The sequence below is a fragment of the Solenopsis invicta genome, chromosome 2 (assembly GCF_016802725.1).
Source record: "Solenopsis invicta isolate M01_SB chromosome 2, UNIL_Sinv_3.0, whole genome shotgun sequence".
NCBI classification, from domain to species: Eukaryota; Metazoa; Arthropoda; class Insecta; order Hymenoptera; family Formicidae; genus Solenopsis; species Solenopsis invicta.
In genome coordinates this window covers 11,868,005-11,890,474 of record NC_052665.1, presented here as the reverse complement: position 1 = coordinate 11,890,474, position 22,470 = coordinate 11,868,005, and the positions used below count along the sequence as shown (strand labels likewise).

The following is a 22,470-nucleotide window of genomic DNA, read 5'->3' as shown; positions in this document are numbered from 1 at the left end:
ATGTATTTCTACGAATGCATCTTTTACTAAACTATAAAGTTATACTGAATGCATCTCTTATTAAATACGGCTCTCCAAGATGAACGATAAAAAGTGACATAGTCATGACTATTTTTATCTATAAGATAAACAGATGCTTGTCACTTTCCATTCGTATTCTTGATACTTGTCTCGGACTTTTTAAATATTTTTTTATTGTTCTTATAGAACACATAATGTGGAAAAAACAGTTGTAAATTATTATCCAGATCTAACAAACACGAGTATCTCTCTCACGGCGCCGAATACATTCCAAATCTAATAAACACGAGTCTCACTTGAGGCGCTCATATAGCAACGTCAAGTGGTTAAACAAGTCAGTTTTGGTGCGCGCTTTCATCCGAGAAATCAAGACAATCCAGATGACTTAAAAATTAATGTATATTTTTATTTATATCAATAATATCGATAATAACGATAACCATTGATCGCGAGATATATTCAATTTTTAAGTGCTGCTTTAAAGTGAACAATATTTATCTTCCTCAGAAAGAATCAGTTATCGACATACATAGTGAACGTATCGCTGCGTATTCTTTATCGATAAACAGAGTGTGTTCACATAATAGATCTTGTGTAAAGAACGTGAAGTCGCTGATGGACTATTAAGAAAGTACATACACAGATTTCGTTGACGTGTAAATTTCTAGTTCGTTAAATTTGGTACACTGCACAAGCGGTGATTTCAGTTTCGCCGAACGAACGTACTGGCAACCGAGAAAATGCCTTCTCCCGATGAGGAAAGTAGCCGTTTCATTCAGGTAACCATTTGATTCAACATACCTTTCGTAACCTACTTCCTGCATTATACGCGACTAAGCAAACTTCGATAAGTTACTGTACCTCTCATCGAAAAGAAGAATGTTATGAATAAATCGGTTTCTGCTGTGCTCGGCAAAAATAAAATAGACATCATTTCTTTCGGAGATAAATTTTTTATATACAATTAAAAAAAATACATATACATAAATTATTTGATAATTATATATAATTATATATATTCTAAAATATACGGACATATTTGATATATAATTATATATAATTATATAATTCACGTTCGTTATATCTCATACTTTCGGTTATAAATGTAGTATTTTTATTGTAGAATATTCTATACTTTCAATATCAAAACAAAATGTAGTATCGCACTGTCACCATCATCAATATACATAGTAGTAATACATCTCGTGAATGACTGCGACGCCACGCATTTTCTCAATTTAAACTCAATTGTTGATATGTTCCCGTCATATGACGCTATTTTAATTGTCATTATCCAACACAGAACATTCTAACAATGCTGTGGTAACCTTGCAATGTCGCTAAAATGTTACAATGTTGCAATGAGTCGGATTGCAAAAAATAAAATCTGTTTTATTTTTCTTGAGCATAACAAAAATTGATCTTTTAACACCCTTCCAAAAAAAGTCAAAATTTATAGATTTTTATGCATCATTACCTAAAATAAAATATCAAATTAATATAAAAGAAGTTTTTGTCTGTAAGCCCGTTTGTAATTTAGCTTAACTTTAAATTTGGTGTAAATTAATTTCGGTTTAAATTATATCTAAAAAATGATAGAAAATAATCGAGTTAAAAATCTCAAACTACGTTGGTACAGTCCTAAGAAGAGTGACAAGCTTATACATATTTAAATATAATTTATTTAAATGCCAACTTCATGTACTGTAAATATTTTCCTCCGAATTCTATTGGAAATTTTATTAGTAAATTGCTAAAGTAAACTTGATATCGTAAATAAATCTTCAAATAAAGATAAAACACATATTAAATGTATAATCAAATAAAACTAACAAACTCGGAATCCTACTTTTATCTTTTTCACACCATTATTTGTGATTATTGCGTGATAATGATTTCATTATTACGAGCGATAATAGAATCCAATAATCTCGCGGTTGTAAGTGATAATGAAGTCTAATATTCTCGTGATTATAGGTAAAAAATGGCAATACGTCGTCGCTTTCTGCGAATCAATATTTTTTATTGTGGTTCCAAGCGTATTACGATCGCAGAGTTTGATGTAACTGAATTTTCGCACAGATTTTCTGTCTCGCCAAGAATCGAACTCTAAAGAGAATGATATTACCATCGGCTTCGAAGATCGACACGTTGTGACGAACACGAGATATCGTAGTGACAACTTAATCCTCTTACGTAAGAGCTAAGAGTTCCGTGACAGCACTCTTATGCTGTATTACGTACAGGCTTACTGTCTTATACCGAGTTGTGTTTAATCGTTTCTAATTCGTATGCGTGTGTCGATCTCTAGTACTAACACAAAACCGCTGGGTTAATAAATGGTTCAAAGCCATAGACCATACGCATCTTTCGCAACGTTCTTTTATTAGAACAGTATTAACACTGTCATTATTATAATGTATTCTCTGATGACGCACAAGACTTCTTTTAATTCAAATCTTAACCCTCCGTAAATTAATTGGGGTTAGTAGTGACTCAGTGGATTTTTCATCATTTGAATTTTGAATTATTCAACAAATAGTCAACAGAAAGTATATCGGCTTTCTTCCAAAAAAACTATTGATAATAAAAAATTTACGCAACTGTAAGTAATTGTAAGTTGCATTGTATTTCGTTAATCGTACAGCGACAGATGAAAATCGAGTGTAGGTCAGCAGTGACCCTTCTAGTAGAAATTGTTCTTTATCAATAAAAATAAGTGAATCACATATTTTTAGCCTTTATAACAATATGTAATAGAAATAAAAAAACATTTTCAACACAATAGATATAGAAATTATGAACAGATCCATATTCAAAGTATGAAAATGTTTTGTAAAGGAAATAATTTATTATTTTCTCAAGCGATTGCAGAATTTATATTTTACGGCAATCTTTCTAACAATAAAACTGACGGCGAGAAAATTTAAGATGAGCAAAATGTATAAAATTAAACAAAAAGAATTAAAGTACTAATGACAAAAGGCAGTAAGAGTCAGAAAAAAGCTAGTAAAAACTAATACAAGTTTTTAGTGTGTAACAATACAATTATTTCTTAATTAATAACAAGCATTTCTGTATTTGTTTACAATTTCCTTATTTTTCGTTGACGATAACTCAAACCAAGGGTCAAAATGTTTGAATTAAAATTTGTTATTAATCAATAAATAATTGTATTGTTACACATTAAGAACTTGGCTCTTATCGTTTTTTAATCTTACTGAGCAAAATATGAATAATAAATAAAAATGTATATAAATAATAAAGAGTTTATTTCAATTTCTTTAAAATATAAAATATATTTTAAAGATATCTATGCGTCATTATTGAAATAAGATGTCTAGTATGTTCAATTATTGATAAAAATTAATGAGGTGCAATATAATGCGCAATAACGATTTGTATCCAAGGCCTCTATCAAACTAAATAAGCTCAGAAAAGTAAACAAGAAAACAGTCCTCGTAAATTTTTTAAACCCATCTATAAACGTCTTCTGCAGTTAATGCTGTTCGTACAAACGTCCCCGAAATTCCATCTCGCGTTAATTACGATTGCAGTTATATTGAGATCTGTTTTGCAAGTGTTAACATTGTTTGCTTACAATGTCTCATGATAGTAGCGATACTGTCGCTTGTAGGAGATACCAAAAGCAACGTCATATTCGTTCTTCTAATCAAGACAAGTATCGCTTCTTATCGCTTTAGATATTCAAAACATAATAAATATACATGAAAGATGTATATAATACTATGCACTATGTATATAAGTGTAGAAAGAAAAAGATAGAATTAAATTTTCTTTATACGATATAAAATATAAAATATTTTTAAATACTAGCAATTTTTATTTAAAGATGGATATGAGGAAGAACACCAAGGACTTCATTTAAATTGTCCATGTTGCAAGATGGCATTGATCACAATATATAACTTACAGAAATAATTTAATTGCTATAAAATGTATTTCTTAATAGATGTCCACCTTAGAAAATGACGATAAATTAACAGGGCAATCATGCCCGATAAAAATTACGTCATGGTAATTACAATATTATGTATATCTGGTTCGAGGAAGTTACGCAAGCCAATGTCAAGACGACCAAGCGCAAAAAGAGCGGAAAGAATTTAGAAATCATACAATAAATTCATAGCGAAGAATCAATCGAAGCGTGAAGCTGCATGGAAGTCTTACTTCAATTGCTAATTAACCTTTCACTTTGACTGAATTCAATAAATAGATGTTTCAGATTAGGTATTCACACGTGCAAACGATTAGATATTCACATGGATAAAATAAAATGCGTAATACATCTTGTCGACGGATAAACAATATGATACGATGGGGCGATTTTAATTAGTGTATGATATATTTCCCCTGGTCATCTATTATTGATTGATTTTATATAAGAGACATATTTTTATCTTAATCAGACTTGGAAATGAATAAACGCATCAGAATCTTAACATAATTATTAATTGATATATAAAATTATCAAATTCCCTTAAAAAATATCTCACCGTTTTTACTTGCGAAAACTGTTAGATTATATAGTAAAAACGTACATTTGATTCAATGAGTATGATCCCGGTTTTAGGTTCAAACAGAAATTTGTCGAAAAAAAAAGTTATTAAACTTGTTCATTTGCATCAATAATAAATAGATCTGTGCAAAGTATATTTTATTCTTAAGATCGTATTCTTGTTTCTAATATCATATTGTTCTCACGACAAGCTCAATCACATTATTTGAAAGCTATTTATTCTTGAATTCAAAATTACATATTTAAAAGTGCGCTCGACTTATACTCGAAGTTCACTTGTTTCACGTTCACGGGCAACAGTGTGCATGACAACTCGGTGAATCCCAGTATCAAGATGATTCACCCTCTGTTCAAAAAAAAGTTTGGTTATTACAAGCAAAAATTATATCTATCCGTCTATTTTTCTTCTCAGCTTTGTCAAATTTTTTTGCCCCCTCCCCCCCTCCCTGAATCCGTGGAACTGACTGAATTTCAGTATGAAATTCTAGATCTTGAATCCTACTCACCTGGGGTATGTTCGTTTTTAAACCTAACATCATAGAGGCTTGTTTAGCCTTAATCTTACACGTTGGCAAACGGGTTGGTTTGGGATGCGAAAAGAATAAGTGTGGGTGGGTAGGAATTTAGGGTAGGACATGATTTTCCTGGTATGAGAGATAGGAAAAATCAAGAGCTCGCGTGGGCAGGGTCGCTAAGCCCCTGAAGTAGGTCTTCCATTTGGGATTATGAAAGAGTACCTACCCGCTACCCTAACTCGATGGCAACAGCACAAGACAGAAACGGGTAAGACTGGACAAAGCCTATATAATATTTTATTAAATAAATTTTTATTTCTGTATAAAAGTTTCAAAATGTTACACATTATTAAAAATGTATATTATTCTTTTGTGTATATTCATTTTTCTATTTTCTTTTTCTTCCATTCATCATTTTAAACTCTTTCTTTCTTTTCTTTGTTGTTTTTCTTTTAAAATTTTTTCTTTTATGACCTTTTTTATATAAATAAATTTTTAATTTTGGCAAAAAGTTAATAAATTAAAGTTTATGTGTTTAAAAAATAGTTAAAATTAAAGTTAAAAATTAACTAAGATATTGGTACACTGATTAAAAGACAATATCTTTTGTTCTTTGTGATATAACAAAATTAGATTGCATTTCGTTTTTTTCCCTCTCAACCAAAATAAGTACTCTTGCGTCATTGTGATAAATTACACTCTTACCATTGATGTCGCATTATTGTTAATTACTCTGTCTGATTAAACATTATCACACCGATTTGTGACCCGTCAACTATCAGTAATCTTCCGATTGTCTTCTTACGTAATCGCTTCCTTATCAGTGCAAAGTTCTCAGTAATAGAAATGTAACACTGGATGTGTATTTGTCATTCGCGCGAGCATCAACCAGCGATACGACAGATCAACATGCGACGCGAATGGTCCCGGAGTGGAGAAACGTGGCCGGGTGTAGCAGATAAATTCTGTGCGTCCTCCTCAGTCAATAACGAGTACCCAGTTAGCGCTGGTCACAAACGCGGCTGCATCCGAAGGCTTACATCTCGCTAATCGAGAGGCTCTCGCGAATGTCGGAACACATCGGACGGGAATTCGCGGCGCAAAAAACATTCTCTCAAATATTTATTTAAAAGAATTAATCGTGCGACGTAGAAAGACTTTTGACATATCTATAAAAATCTCAGACTCTTATTACGACGAAGACGTTCGCTGAACAGCGAGCATTCAACGCGTACTCTCTCAGATCTGACGATAAGACGAATCGCGGAAAACTGCAGATATCAGTTAGAATTTTCTGGAGCAATCTGGTGAATATCTCAAAGACTTCGCTTGAAACAATAAAACTGCTGGTCGTAGATTAGACACTCGTTTGTAAAGAACGAAGGCGCAATCTCAAAGACGAACGGATCGCGATTTTCCGAGGAACGCTATCGGGCATTAATACGAATAGACAGCAGAATAAACAGCTCAGAGCAAATCGGTATTTATTATATGTACATATGATGATATTATATCTGGACGAAGACGACTGAAAATAAAAAGGGAGAGCGCGATCTCGTATCTAAAACTCGCGGTATATCTGAACGGCACGACAGTTAATTTAGTTCAAGCCGTTTGACGCTTGGACGTCTGGTTCAACAGTCGAATTTCAAATCATTCAACACATGCATATCTTTTAAATAGGCATGTAGTCGATCGATGAATGATAATGACGATTAAAAGTACTTTGTGATACGATATCGAGATTATTATCAAGTATAAATACCGAAATCGGATATATAGAATGGATGTAAGGATATATAAAACATTCAATCGCGAATGAGAGAGAGAGAAAGAAAGTGGTACTCGTAACATAAGATAAAAAGACTGACACTCTTTCTTAAAGCTACAAATCATATTTTACGCGAAAAAATCATCACACTGGTTACTATCGTTATATCGTTATATTTTATTGACGCCATTGAAAATAAGTTATTAAGGAAAAAAAAAACGCCATGACGAACACGCCGGCTAGCAACGCGAACGGACGTACGGACCTTATTAATGCGAATGAACAAACGAACGTTAACAATACGAATGAACAAAAAGATGTCAATAATACGAACGAGCACGTTAATAATGCGAATGGACAAACCGATGTTAACAGTGCGGGTGGGCGCATATCGGAGTGCATGGAGATCAAGGTACGTGGATATTTCCAGCAAAGTCGTAATGCAAACCAAATTTTAAGTTGCACACATTTATCATATGTTTGAAAATATGTTCATATGTTTTTTCTTCTTAAATGTTGAAACATTTTTTAAAATTTTTGTAATTTTATTTTTTTATCTGTTAAACAAAAGTTTAATACTTTAAGTTTGATTATTCTTTAAGTCAGTCTTACTCCCTTAGCTTTACTGCTGGAAAAAAATATTTATATAAAAATATTCATGCTAAAATAGTTTTCTTTTCTTCTTTTAAGTTCTTTTCATAACATAATTGTATTCATTTAGTAAAATTTATCGTAGTTACGTTTATCAAGTCTTTTTGCTGGAAAGAAATTTTCTCTTTATCTTCTCTTTAGCCTCTTAAGTCTAGAGATCTATCTCTAAATATCGTTAGTCGTTCTCCAACTCGCGATAACGATTCAGAATTCTAATTTAGTATCATTTCAGTCTTCATTTCTTAATATTGTCAAACAATCCGGTAAGTTATACTTCAAGAAATACTATAAGATTTGTTGCCTTTACACACATTTTTTTCTGTTGCATAAAAAATGTATTAAGTGTATTGAAGATCGTCAAACCTGTCAGTTATCTTTTTTCCTAGTACGTAGATAATTATCCTCGTGTATAATAGAAACGCGACAATAACCGGTTCTGATGTATTTTCATTTAAAACGTATTTCAGCTTTGAAAATTATGTGTATCACGGAAATGCAGTAACGATTAAAACGCTCGATCAATCTTCTTTTTTGCAGATGGAACCCGGCGTCAACGAACAAAAAAAGTGGCAGCGAGCCGGAACAATCTATCAAGTATGATAAACTCTTTTTACATGTTTGTAAAAAATAGATCGCACATAATTTTTTTCGATTAATTGTTTCCCACAAATGACGAAGTTGAAATGAATTCAATATATTGTGTCATATTCGTTGATGGTAATATGAAATATTATTTATCACATCAAAGCGACGACATAAATTACTTCTCGGAATAACGAGTGTTTTTATGTTTTTATTGGGAGAATTACCAGAATTATTGCCTCTGGCACTTGTTTTTGATGCAGTCAATCTGCATCAAAAACAAATGGCTCTCGTAAACATTAACTATAGTGAATTTATTGCACAATTTATTGCTCAATTAATGTGTTTTGGCACGGATAAGGTGACACTGAACGCGCGTTTAATGTATAACTTTGGCATTTGAGATATCGGCACGATTTCGTAATAGATATTACAATTTTTTTTTCTCTATAATTTTTAAGATGTTATATCTCGGTGATGACACTCGAGTTTCTGTTGGCCTCTTTACTTTCCTGTTGATTGATTTTAGAATTAAGATGTAGTAATAACGAAGATAAAATGTAAATGAAATGATGAAATAAAAGCAAGATGTGTAGTAGAACAGATTTCTTAGTCAATTTGATTCTTTCTATAGTAAATTATGCAGATTGTTAAGAAACATTTATGTAACTCACAAATGATTATTAATCACAAAAAAGTTTGCGTTATCGATTGCGGTAACCTTGCAATCGTTAGTTACAAATTGATTGATAAAAAACTATGAGCAACGCCTAATACCTTCACTTCTCGCGAATAAAGCTTTGCTTACTTTAATTCCCAATTGTATCTATATTTGCATTTCTATCGACATAGTTACAGATGGCTATCTATCAATAGTACGTTTCTTAGTTTGGTATACAAAATGACAAGATTTTTGTACAGAGAAAATATTAATATCATATTAAAACTGATATTCTATTTAACAATCATTGTTCCAAAATTATATTTTTGCTTAAATACAAAAATGATACCTTTGCTTATACACAATTTAATTTTCTTTAAATTTGATAATTTTTAATTTAAATCTAAAAGCAAAAAATATTATATTTTTATTTCCATAAGTTCTAGAAAAAAATTATTGTCAGATTATTTTTATACTTAAAATAATCAAATTTTTTAATTTGAGAAAATAATTTAAATTTAATAATATTATTACCTTATATTTGTAAAATTATTATTTAAATATTTTAAATATAAAAAATGTAAAATGCAAATTTATCAATATTATAAATAAATGCCGTAAGAGCCAACACAAAATGTTCGTGTGAGAATTAATTTAATTCAATTGACAAGCAATTATTAAACAATTAGACGTTATCATCGCATATAGATCTATAAACTTACTGAGGATGATCCAAACCAGAGGATCGAAACGTCTAATTGTTTAATAATTGCTTGTCAATTAAATTAAATTAATTCTCACACGAACATCTTGTGTTGGCTCTTACAGCACTTATTCATAATATTGATTTATTGCTTCAAAGCCTTTCCTATTTCATGATACAAATTTATGTACTTAAGATAATATGTCTATTTACTTAAAAGTAAATATTTTTGTTTAAATAAAACAAACAAACGGTTGTATCAAATAAGATTTTAAGAAAATATATTTTTCTTTTAAAAAATTGTTCTCAATAACTAGTTACAAAATAATAAAGTTAAAGGTTAATAACTTTTAATTTAACGTAGTTAATTTTAAATAATCTAATTTTCAATTTTAACTTTAGTTATTTTTTAAACACAAACTTTAATTTATTAACATTTTTCGTAATTAAAAAATTTATATATGTAAAAGAAAAAATTTAAAGAATACGTTCCTACATTAAAAAAAAACAATATTTCTTTGTTATTTTAAATAAATTTAATTAACTGACAAAATATTAAAAATTTGTTCTGTAAGCCTCATTATAATTGTTTTGAGAAATTTAACTTTAAAAAATTACAAATTTTTTATTTCATATAAATAATACTTTTCAAAATTAACTTTTAATCTAACTTAGTTTAATTTGAATTTAACGTAACTTTTAATTGAGTTAGTTTCATCTTCATGTAACTTTTAACTTAAATTAATTTTACATTATAAGTCATTAACTTTAATTTTAATTTAATGAAAAAATATATTATCTCATCCAACCCTGATTTTGATAAAGCGGAAAATTCTTCATGTAAACAGTTATGTCTGTTTAACGACCGTATTCATAGTTTTTCCTTAAGAAACAAGGATTCCATGTTATTGTCTGTTTTTGTCTCACGTACTACGTTTTACTCTACGCAAAGACAGATAGAAACAAGAAATCCTCATTTCTTGAGGATTTCTTGCTTCTGTCTCTCAAGAAAGACTATGAATAGAGGTACAATACTATGTAGTCTTACTTCAATACTTATATAACATTTCAAAAGTAAAAGTATTTTTTAAATAAGAGAATGCTCTTTTCTGTATAACAAAATTTCTGATTCTTCACGATTTCTTGCATAAAATGTATATTCTTGGACATAACAAAGAAATGCATTATAGATACTTCTGTATCCCTCGCTTATCTCTGACGTATCACAAAATTCCAAATCTTGAGATCATGATAAGATAAACTCTATCTACATCGCGAGATTTTCCATTCTATAGCTATCTTGATATCATGAAAATATGTATGATGGGCGCTCCGTATTATAAAACACTATAATTTTATCGCGCAATTTTAAGGCGTTTTAATTACTGGCTGCACCTTCTTTCGTCTCCGCGATCATTCGTTAAACCGGTTCTAACATTATTCGCATGTGTAATAGCTGCATCGTTTGAGGTGCGATAAGAAAATTATTCAGATAAAAAATTCGATGCCAGGCTGATATATGTGCCTTGGTTAACCTTAGCCTTTGGTGGTGCGATAACTGCAATACCTCCCGCGTATCAGTTCACTGTTTTTCGCTTCATATTTCGCAGCTATAAATAATCTAGTTATAAATTTTCCTCATTTTGTCGCGCGCGAGAAGTTTACCGAGGATTTACCCCTCGCTGCTAATACAAATATTTTTCTTAGAACTTTTGCTACCGTCGTTACGTATATTCGTCACGGTTTCCCCGATATCGTTGACTTCTGATATCGTTGACTTCTTCCTGATTTACGGCCTTTCTTTTATAGATATTGATGGCCTTATGCGCCAATGTCGTGGTACTAGGTCCTGCGATGGGCTTCGGTTACAGTGCCGTAGCAGAACCCGCGATGAGATGGCCGAAAAACGAGGATGACTTAAAACTCGATGCTAGTCAAGCAAATTGGATGGGTTAGTGTAATTAAAAAAATTCATTCCTTCGATGAATTCTTTGTAATTTGGAATTATAACAAATAAATTTCTTAATTATCATATCATTAACAAAAAATATTATTTGCGCAACAGCTACCGTATCGGCGTTGGGTACGCCTCTTGGTTGTCTACTCTCGAGCGTCGTGATGGGGCGAGGAAGGAAGATCAGCATGTTCGTAACGTCGTTGATCTCACTGGCGGGTTGGGTGACCATTTACATGTCGAACAGTTACGTTCAGATTTTGATTGGAAGATCGATTTCCGGAATATCCACAGGCATGGCGTCAGTTCCGACGACTGTGTATGTGGCGGAGATAGCAGGACCAAAATTACGAGGCACAATGGTTACATGGACTAGTATCTCTATCGCTCTCGGTGTCCTTATTGTTTATATCTTTGGATACTTCTTTCAGGTAAATGATTAATGGCATTAATTCGTACACAATACACAGAAAAAAATTAGTCAAATCAATAATCATTGTGTCATATACACTGGAAAAAAAAGATTGTATTAATTATAATTAAACTATAATTCACAGCCTTTTCAATACCGATTATATATTTACAGTTGTTTTTTCTATGCAAATTATTACATATTAGTTATAGTTATAAATACCAAATACATTTTCTCAGTGTAGAATTCAGTTTTTGTACTCATCCAAAGAAATTCTATAAAGATTACTGTCAAGAACACAATATAATTATTTTAATAATAAGACTATGAAAAAATTCTTGATTTCAAGATATTATTTTTTATTTAATATCCGATACATTTTTCGCTCAATTCATAAAAATATATTGAATAAGAATAAATATATTTTTCTTGGTAAAACTTTCTTTGTGTAAGAAAGTCTGTTTAAGTTTATCAAAGAATAGTTTATCTTGAATAAAAATTTTATATTTTTTCTTATACATGAAAAAATAATTGTACAAATAATAAATGTACGAATAATTGCTTAATTGTTTGTTATTCTCAAAGGATGACTGGCGACTGATAGCTCTATTGTGCGCTCTCTTCCCACTGTGTGCAATCGCCCTCACTTTGCTGGTAGTGCCCGAGACTCCTCTATACCTGCGAGATCAGAATCGGCCAGAGGAAGCATTGGAGATCATGAAGAAGTTCCGCGGAATACCGAAGGACCAGCCGGCGTCGGCAGAAGTTTTATTCGAGCTGAAACCACGGCCGCAGAAGAAAAATCAAAATCTGTTAAAGCACCTAGTGAAAAGGAGCTCCCTTGTGCCATTTGGCATAATGCTCAGCTACTTTTTCTTCCAACAGTTCTCCGGAATCTTCGTGGTCATATACAACGCCGTTGCAATCATGGATAAATCGGGTATTCAAGATCTAGATCCTTATATAGCAGCGATAGTGATAGGCGTCGCCCGTTTTATAGCCAGTCTTTTAACTGCCGGAGTGTCTCAGAAATTCGGCCGACGAATACCGTCGATGATTTCTGGCGTTGGCATGACGATCTTCATGGGCGGCTTATCGCTCTATCTGTATTTGGCCGACAGAGGAACCGTCATGGCTGACAACGGAGTGGTTCCAGTGATTTGTATGGCGATGTACATATTCACGAGCACCCTGGGCTTCCTGGTGATCCCGTTCGCTATGGTGGGCGAGGTGTTTCCCTCCAAGGTCAAGGACATATTGTCCGGCACGACGGTTGCCGTCGGCTATCTCTTCAGTGCGGCGACTGTTAAAACGTATCCAGATATGGTGGCTGCGATGGGCATGCACGGTGTGTTCCTCTTCTTCGCTATCGTATCTTTAATCGGTGTGGTATTTATCCTGTTTTTCCTACCCGAAACGAAGGGAAAGACACTGCGCGAGATCGAGGACATGTTCTCATCGAAGAAGAAGGTCTTGGAAATGCAGCAGCCGGAAGGAATAATAGTCGGAGAGAGAATCGCTCTTTCTAATTCTTAGGCAATCTCTGTCGGTCTCCTGAGAAATTGAAAATATTTATTGCCTATACAAACAAATAACCGTCAAAAGTAAATAATGTTAAATTCACGAAGAGATACAAGGTATTAAAGGCAAGCGTACGAATTGTACGAATGTTAGATGGCCGATGGAATAAACGAAACGGATGCGATGTTATTTTGTGATACTTTAAGGTATCTCTTGAAAGAGATTTAAGGAGTACAATCGAAGTAACAAGATAACCGTGATATTTATTCTAAATATGTATACGTAGTTATCATATATTTCGTAATCGAAAGAGACAAAGAATATTTGTTTAGGATTCACAATGAGAAGTAAAACGTAACACGATGGAGGTATCGCTGTCATCTCGATAAAGGTTTCTCCATTAAAACGATAACAGTGCCATATATCAATACTTGGTTCACCACGTGCGAAATGTATTCGCAAATTACATTGAAATGAGATTAGGTTTGTACCAGACTCGCGAGAGAAAAATACGCAATCTCAAAAATGATATTTTGATAAAACAGTACGTATCATATAATTTAATTAAAACTCATTATATACTTGTTGTTTGATAGTCGGAGCTTAGCATAATCTTTAAGATAATCCAAATTTGTCATCACACTTATTTCAAATAGGAAACCAGATAAATATCGTAATCAGATATTGCTGAAGATCTAAAAAAAGAGATATTAAATAAAATCGACTGTTTTATCGATAATACGCAATTAATTAATTAATTAATTAAAGATAAGATTTATCACTTATAAATAATATTATTAATATTTAACAGTTGAAAGAGAATTGTGAATATAAAATTGAACAAGTGCACGTAGTGCTTATTTAAGTGCTAAACGTGTGTAACTTATTATTAATTTATTTTTCGTAAATCTCGCAAATAATTGATTTTGATAAGATCTACTAATTGGTACGGTGATAACAATCCAGTGTCGACTCGATAAGCATAAAAAGAACTTTTCATATTCGCGTATGTCACAGATACATGTAATTATTTATTTAAGGTTGAAGAGTGTTGTGTCATCGTGATAATAATCGCTGTTTTTTTGCGATTAAGTTGTCATCTTCGTGACAGCTGCCTTTTACAATTACAAATGCTACTTTAATTTGTATAAAGTATTTTTTACGCGAAAAATCAATAACGCGATGATGTCAACGAATATTTACGAACTATCGAACATGAAGTACTTTACAATTTATCAAATCATCGCGCGATTGATCAATGAATCAATTTATAGTTAATTATGCAATTTATTTAAATTATTCTAAGTATGTATTATATATTCTGATATAAAAATACATATATGTGTATATATACATATGTGTGTCTCACGTATTTTATTAAAATCTTAAATAATAAATTAACAAATGGCGTAACAATCACGATAATTAAATAACAAACACAAAATAATGTACAATTTACGAAATGTGAAAGCGTGGGATATATGTGGGATCCGGTGGAGAAACGAGGCGAGAAAGGATAGAACGACGATTAACATGGTTACTGACAATAATGATAATAATAAAAAGCGATAATAATATAAAATAACTGTATGTGTAATAATAATAACGTAATGCTCTAATAAATGCTCGATAATTAAAATAAATTATTATTTACGAGATGGTACGAGAAGAGAAATATTACTTTATTAAGAAAAATTATTATTTTATATAATATATTAATATATTAATATATTACTTTAATTAAAAATTCAAAGGTTTTGGAAATAATGTTGAATCTTCTCGTATCACTTTAATAAGCTAATTTTTTTTAAATCTCTTTTTCTGTTTTCTGTTTTCAAGATTACATCGAAATTACTTCGCATCTCATGTCGTGAAGCGTGACGATATAACAAAAACAGAAGTATAATGATTTAACACAATACTAAAAGTTCAATATGTATGCCAAGAAGATGAAGAAGAAGAAATAAAAATGCATGTTTCACGTATACAAAAAGCATTCACTTAGCATTTCTGTTTATATGTAAATAAAAATAAAATATTCAGTTTTCAAGTTGAAAAGTGCAAAGTTAGAATCTTTTGCAAAGGGATTCTGAAACATAATACAAACATACGCAATACAAAAATACATTTTTTATCCAAGCTAAATAATACGCTTTTAAACTCGAAGGAACTATTAATTAACTTCAGTCTTCTTCTTCTTCTTCATCGATTTCCATCAAGTATCAGAGTTATACCCATGAATCGTTCAAACTTGTCCCTGGCACTCTCTTAATATAATAATTTTTTAATTAACAATGTGTCAATTCACAAGATTTTGTTTTTTAAATAAGTAGTAGCTAAATAATATGTGATACGTTATGTTTCTTATAAACATAATTTTTGTTAATCAAGATTTAATGAGATCGTCTATCTAATGCCTAATGCAGCAAAAAAAATTATAAAGTAAGCTCTCATGATAATTTTAATTGCTGTATTTTTCAGTGACTCAAATATAACATACAGATCAAAGTTCTATTGAAAGTAGAATAAAATTAAAATTTCATAATTAAATTGTGATTAAAGAAACACTAAATATTCTCTCAGATTAGTTACCTACTATCTTTAAAATTATTTTCCTTGTCAAATTGTAATATATAACTCATTTAAATTAAAACGAGAGAGAGATGCTCTATAAAGATAATTAACGAATATTTAAACTATCGAAACTGAGCTCCGCGGGCGTATTTGCTCCTAGAGAGTGAGTCAAGGAACGATCCAATTAGCTATCTTAATGATCTAGTAATGTCAGTAAAGCTCTGTTAGCGCCAGAGATCGAATACCTTCCACTCGTTCTCGTATCTAATCCTCCCTAACGTAAGTAAAGCTTCGTTGGAGTCAAAAGCCTCTCTTTAGCTGCTGGTCCTCCGCTGCGTGTAACGTTAATTAAAAAAACTTCGCCGATGTGCAAAAGTCTTGCCTGTCACTCGGATTCAATCTTCGATTGTTGTTCCGCGTAATCAGTGAAGTCTTCAAGAGTCCAGCTCGTGATCGAATCGTGAACGAGAAATTAAAATGGCCTTCTCCGATTTCAACGATTCGACCGGATTCATTTTTTCCCATTGTTGCGTTTGCTATCCTACCGTTTCTCGAAACGGAACTTAAACGTATTTTCTGGAAGTGCCAGATTGCCGATAGGAACCTTGTATATTTCCTTCTCTACCGGCAATATATTGAAGTTCTTCAGCAAAGTGGCTATTGTCGAGAAACTGATGTATTGGACCATTTTGTAGCCCATACAGGACCTTCGGCCGCCACCAAATGGCAAGAAATGTTCCGGCTTCAGCAATTTGCCGTTCTGCACAAATCTTTGCGGTATGAATTCTTCGGGAGAGGTCCATAACTCCTTCGACATATTTAGATCATAGTTGTTCAGGAAAATAAACGTGTCCTTCTCTATCTTGTAGCCTAGAATAGAAAGTTAAGATTGGAATAAAATCAACGAATAATTGTGACAATTTTGATTATATTAATAAGTATATCAATAAATAAATATTCTTTAAAATTAATAAAATTCTCAAATAATATTTTACTTATTAATTCAAATATTATTCTCATCAATGTAGAGATTTGTAAATGTAGTGTTCATACTTTTGTAAATTTCTGTAAATTATAAGAGTTGTTGAGACAAGAACTACGTCATATTCGTTTTGGTAATATATTGTAAGTGAAAAAATTGACTCACCGGCTATAGAACTGTCTTGATTAGCGACGTGTGGTACGATCGGACTGGCGATCAGTCTGATCGCTTCAAGAATAATGGCTTCTGTATACGGCATGCTTCCTCTGTTCTCCAATCCGACGAAATTGCCCGTGGTCTCAATTCCGTCAATTTCCATCTGAGCTATTTTTTGTACATGCGGTCTAGTAGCCAAGTATGCTAAAATTTTGACGAGGAGATTGCCGACTGCCGAGTGACCTCCGACAATATCTTCTAGCGCGAATATCGCCATGTCCCAAGTCATAGTGGGTTCGGCGTCAGTCTTGATGTGATTGATCAAGCAATCCACGTAATCTTCTTCTGGTATGACCGACCTCCAGCTGGTTAGACGATCTCCAATTATATTCTTCTCCACAAATTTCCTAATTTCATGACTCCAATTCGCCATCCTCGTCATGTTACGCTGATGGAGCGGCATCAAAAATGGCATGAAATCCGCGGCGTATCCCTGGTTCACTTCGTAGAAAACCTTGTCAAAGTTTTCGATCATCTCGCGGAAGGGACCATTACCAAGGTCGAAGCTCCGCGAGCAAAAGTACTTGATAAAGATGTTCGCGCACGTGTGCAGGATCAGTGGCTTGGCATGCAGGCTGATACCAGAGATGCCGGTCAGGTGGTTAATCAGCCAGTCCACTTCGCCGCCGATGATGCCGTTCAACTGGTTGTATCGCGTGGTAAAGGCGCGCGGGAAAGTATGCCCTCGCAACATCTCTCTTCGCGTCTTCTGAACGTCTGACCAGTTACAGAATGCCAAAGCTGTAAGAAAGGGGAAGTGTGAGTTAATCATTATCCTATTTTAAGGAATCGACTTGAACGCTCAGTTGAGATTAATATTGAAATCATCGGGTAAAGTTCTGCTTTAATTAAAAATAAATTTTCATTTATTTCACTGAAGAGATATATTTAAAAAAATATTCGACACAACCGTCTTTTTCTTAATTTATTTTCTTTAGTTTTAGATCATCTCAAAACATTTTTCCAATGTGGCATCAATTAGTTTTACTTTTATCGCATCGCAATATATAGCGACTCGCGACGGAATCAGCTGACGTCGGGACGGTAAACGTATATATTCCACGAATGTATCGCAGCTCGAATTACTAAATCAAGAAAAGGACAATCAGCACGACTGACGGCGACGTTGAACTTGGCCTTGTTACTGTCTCGGCGAATGTAACATCGCGTTTCAAAACATCATCACTTTACGAAGAGAAAAATTCGCACACGCTCCCTTTCTACTTTGCGCACCTTCGCACGCACCGCGTACGCGGAAATGTAACACGAACGCAACTAGACGACGCGGCATCAATTCCCCAGCGAACACGGCAGAAAATCGATTCGCCGTTCAGCGCGCTTAATATGAAATCGAAGCGCGAGAGAAGACGGCAGCAGGAAGTGACCCGGTTTCTCGTCATCCATGCCAGGGCGCCCGAGAACCTGAAGAACGGCAGCTTCATCCTCTCGCCACCTGTTTTTCCATAGTAATCCGGCGAACGTTATCAAATCGGAATAAACGAATTATATCTCGCAAAAGTTTCTTTCAAATATTTTTTATGCAAATATCGTAATTTCTTGTTATTTCATACAATTGGAAATGTGTTTCAATTTCTTGATAACAAACGACTGAATGAAACGCATATTAAATTAGAATACCATATAAACGTTGAGAAAGGTTAGTATAGAAAAACATATCGTTAATTTATTACGCGTGACGGAAAAAGTCAAGGGATTAGCTGCAAGTAATAATATTCATTCTGCGATAAACAGGAAATTTTATAGAGGTGACTGTATTAAGAGCTGCCGGCGCTTATGACACATGCGCGCGAAAATAAAATATTCCGCCGCGGCGCGTACGAATGTGCAATGGAAAGGGTTAATGTGATCGTCTTGGATCGCGAGAGGTACGGCGACGGCGATTCTGATGGATCAGCCTTGATCCTATTTGTCCGGCTGCCGGGTAAGCCAGGAACGCGTGAAAGTGATACCGTGACCTTTTCCGCCTACACTTGGTACCGCTTCTCACGCTGACCTTAGCACGAGTTTTGGCACGGACGTACGACATGTAAATCGCGATCATGCGCCAATATATGCGTGAATATGTAGGCTCACGTGTTTCGCGCGCGCGATGAACGACAAGGTTATTAGCATACGATTTTTCAAAAGTTCTCGAACGAGATGTTATAATTTATAACAAGCCGCTTTCGGCCAACATTATATCGATGATTCACGCTGTATCGATGAATGATACTCGCAACCAACCGGAATTTCTGATCTCCCTGTCGGACGTGTGATCGGAAAACATGCTCGCAACGTGACCTAAACCGCTGAGAAAGTGATTCGTTGCGATTGCGCGAATGTAATCGATCTCTGTTTCGACAAGCGATCTAAAGAGTGTTAACTGACCACGGATCGTTCCTATTCGATTTATTAATTACTAACATCAAAGATAATAAATTTGAGTAGAAAGTTATTGCAGAAAAATGTATGAGATGTCGCAGATTTACCCCGAGCCCCTCTTTCGGCCTTTTTAATATTAATTTGATATATTATTATAAAAAAAAAAAAAAATAGAATTAATTTTCAGTGAATCAATTTACGAGCTTGCAGAAACAATAAAGTGGAAATAAAATGCTTACAATTTTCCTTGTTGCCGCAGAAGAGGAGATGATATCTAATGAAATTTGGCCTGGAGTCGAAGTGATGGCCCTTGGTGACCAAAACTTCCTTGATGTTTTCCAATCCATTGACGACGACGCAAGGTAGAGATCCCATCCTGAGCTTGATCACTTGACTGTTGTAGGCCTTGACGAGGTCGCCGAAAGCCTTGTAAGGCACATCGTAGCGTCCCAAAATATGAAGAGAGCCCAAGACTGGCCATGGCGTCGGTCCAGGTGGATCTAGTAGATCGGATGATTCTTCCCCGTCATATATTTTCTTTTGTTTCTTTTTCAATCTGACATGGTCCATCACGATCAAGACTAAGGCCACCAGAACGATGGCAAGCAGAAAATATGTTGTGGCGCTGATAAAAATCATCCTTCGACACAATCACAAATTTCTTCACTAAAAGAATCGCCTGCTCCTCCTTTTTCTTCCTTTACACTCCTCTCTTTCTTCTTTTTCTAACGATTAAAAAAATATTCCCCGATACTTCTCAATGATCTCAAAAAAATGTTTGCTATCAAGATGTATCGTTCAACTTATTTGATTCTGTAACTTTAATTTATACCCTTTCTGCGAGGTAGAAATTCTTTCATAGAGCGAAGCACGCGTTGTTTTTGATAATCGAGCTGCCTCTTCGATAAAACGATTCTTCAAACTGCCAGTAGTCTCTTGCTCACTTCGCCGGAAATGTAAAAAAATATTAGGCTCTTCCACAAGACAAATCTCAAACTGATGTTTCCACTGCGAACGAGCGATCGACCGATTGAGACGCAAGCTCCTTGTGGCCCGTCTGTGAACGGTTCGCCGATCTGACTCGGTCTGTGGGGATAGGATGGTTGTCCGGCTATCTTATATAGCCAGGCGTAATGTAGTCAGCACATTTGCGTCGAGCACTGTGCGCCTCAACCCCATACATATGGATTCGTGTTGAGACGAGATGGGCAACAGGAGAAGGGAGGAAAGGAGGAGGAGGTGATGGTGGTGGCTATAGAGATGGAGGAAGACGAGATAAAGAAGGAGGAGGAGGAAGAGGAGGAGGAGGAGGAAAAAGAGGAGGAGGAGGACACTCTCGTATGGGTCGTAAGAACATACCCCTCTGCCTCTGCTTAAACAGAGACGAATTTCACGAAAACCTGAAGGGACATACTCGCGAGTATGAGTTGGTAAGGTCCGCACTGTCCGCAGCGCCCGCAGGAGCAGAGGGAGAAGAGCCGGAGGGAAGCAGACGCGGCGGCGGAGGGATGATCGGTCGCGGGACCGCCGGGGAAAGGGAGAGAGGAAAAGGGCCCCGTAGGCGGTGGAGCAAAGAGTAAACCTACGTAGTGGTAGGGACGGGTGCTAGAGGAGAGGGTGGGGAGAGGAATCGCCCAGGTAGGGCCCAGACCGTGCAAACGAAGGGACGCTTCTTGCCCTTGACTTCTCTCCTTAAGGTGCCATCGGGTTTTCTGGCAGCAAAGAAGGTAGTGTGCGAGCGTATATGCTGCGCGTACTCGCAGCTGCGCTGGGACCGACTCGATCACCGGTACCACCCGACGTACTCGCAGCTGAGACAAATGTCGAAGTCGGTGATCGACGGTAATTCGCTTTTGGTACACCACGGGGTACGTGGACGGAGAACAAAGTTACCTTTTTCACATAGTGATCGGCTGGCCGGTTCAGCATTCATGATCGGCATTACATTTTCAAACTCTCTTTGAGAAGATATGCGAGAACCATGTCGGGAACCATGAACCAACAAGATAGATTATGGTTTTGCTGCACGTCGAAAAAAAGACGAGAGTGAAGAGAGATTTACTTTTCGTTTTCACCGTCAAAGCTCAATTATATAAATTACACATTTATCCTCAGGATCGAATAAATTATTTCTATATGTGTAGCAGTGGTCATTTTTTAAACACTTTTCCTCGGCGTTGTTACACTTGTTGGAGATGGCAGACTGTTTACGTCTGGCACGACTTTCTTATCGGGAAAAATCAATCGAATTTGAAATCCGTCTTGGAAAAAGATGCTAAATAGCGTTATGTAACCGTGAGACAACTATGCAAATGTATTTTATTTTTATTCGACGAGAAGGAAGTAAAATATACAATTCAATATCTTCTTTTTCTTTCATCCATATAAATTTAATTTACTTTAAACAAACGCGGAAATCAAATAGATTTTGTCGATCGAATTTTCTTTGGAATAATAGAAAAAATCGGTAATACATGTGCTACGTATATGCGTAATTACAACAATAAGGAAAAAACATTTAAGAGAATTAAAATTCTCATCCTGAAGATGTTTGAGATTAGCATCTTCGCATTTCTATTCTGCGGACATAAAAATAGAAAATGCAAAATTATTTTGCACGGAAAGAATTTTCTATATAAATTTATATATTTATACCCTTAAAATCATGATAGTGAAACAACATAGACCTCAAAGTCTTTAATTAGACTGATGGAAATAATTGCAATTTTTAATTTTGGTACTTATTTTGGAATAAACTTTTATTTAATTATATTTTTTTGTAATATATATCACTTTAAAGTGCAGACTTTACTCTATTAATTTATGCTAATGTTGATTTTCATTGTTTATTTTTGTTTAATTTAGACTATCAAAAAGATGAAAAAAAAAAAGAGTAAAATTCGAGCGATTTTATTGTATAAGTTTAAAATAGGATGTAAAGCAGCGGAAACTGTTTGCAATAAAATTAAACATTTGACAAGGGAA

The 22,470-nt window shown here is 34.2% G+C and overlaps 2 protein-coding genes across 4 annotated transcripts; one reads left to right on the top strand and one right to left on the bottom strand.

The window, feature by feature from the left end:
• Positions 1-372: 372 nt before the first annotated feature.
• On the top strand, positions 373-14,974 carry LOC105196790 (facilitated trehalose transporter Tret1). 3 transcript variants are annotated; one of them, XM_011162902.3, is made up of 5 exons: positions 373-800; positions 8,036-8,092; positions 11,254-11,395; positions 11,510-11,829; positions 12,396-14,974. In XM_011162902.3, exons 1-5 carry the CDS (start codon positions 762-764, stop codon positions 13,344-13,346), a joined length of 1,509 nt encoding a protein of 502 aa, XP_011161204.1. In that variant the 5' UTR covers positions 373-761; the 3' UTR covers positions 13,347-14,974. The 3 variants fall into 3 exon arrangements, with proteins under 3 accessions (XP_011161204.1, XP_011161203.1, XP_025991218.1); XM_011162901.3 differs by lacking the exon at positions 373-800 and adding an exon at positions 5,974-7,259; XM_026135433.2 differs by lacking the exon at positions 373-800 and adding an exon at positions 7,580-7,761.
• On the bottom strand, positions 14,536-22,257 carry LOC105196791 (cytochrome P450 307a1). Its single transcript, XM_011162903.3, has 3 exons — positions 19,725-22,257; positions 17,053-17,844; positions 14,536-16,775 (listed from the first exon to the last, which is right to left on the bottom strand). Exons 1-3 carry the CDS (start codon positions 20,122-20,124, stop codon positions 16,447-16,449), a joined length of 1,521 nt encoding a protein of 506 aa, XP_011161205.1. The 5' UTR covers positions 20,125-22,257; the 3' UTR covers positions 14,536-16,446.
• Positions 22,258-22,470: the final 213 nt, after the last annotated feature.

Excerpts from the sequence above, each read along its gene's own strand:
- LOC105196791 (XM_011162903.3), bottom strand. The coding sequence starts at position 20,124 with ATGATTTTTATCAGCGCCACAACATATTTTCTGCTTGCCATCGTTCTG. Across the intron at positions 17,845-19,724 it reads CTGCGGCAACAAGGAAAATT|CTTTGGCATTCTGTAACTGG; the intron begins GTAAGCATTTTA and ends CCTTTCTTACAG. Across the intron at positions 16,776-17,052 it reads TCAAGACAGTTCTATAGCCG|GCTACAAGATAGAGAAGGAC; the intron begins GTGAGTCAATTT and ends TTTCTATTCTAG.
- LOC105196790 (XM_011162901.3), top strand. The coding sequence starts at position 7,071 with ATGACGAACACGCCGGCTAGCAACGCGAACGGACGTACGGACCTTATT. Across the intron at positions 8,093-11,253 it reads GAGCCGGAACAATCTATCAA|ATATTGATGGCCTTATGCGC; the intron begins GTATGATAAACT and ends TTTCTTTTATAG. Across the intron at positions 11,396-11,509 it reads TAGTCAAGCAAATTGGATGG|CTACCGTATCGGCGTTGGGT; the intron begins GTTAGTGTAATT and ends TTTGCGCAACAG.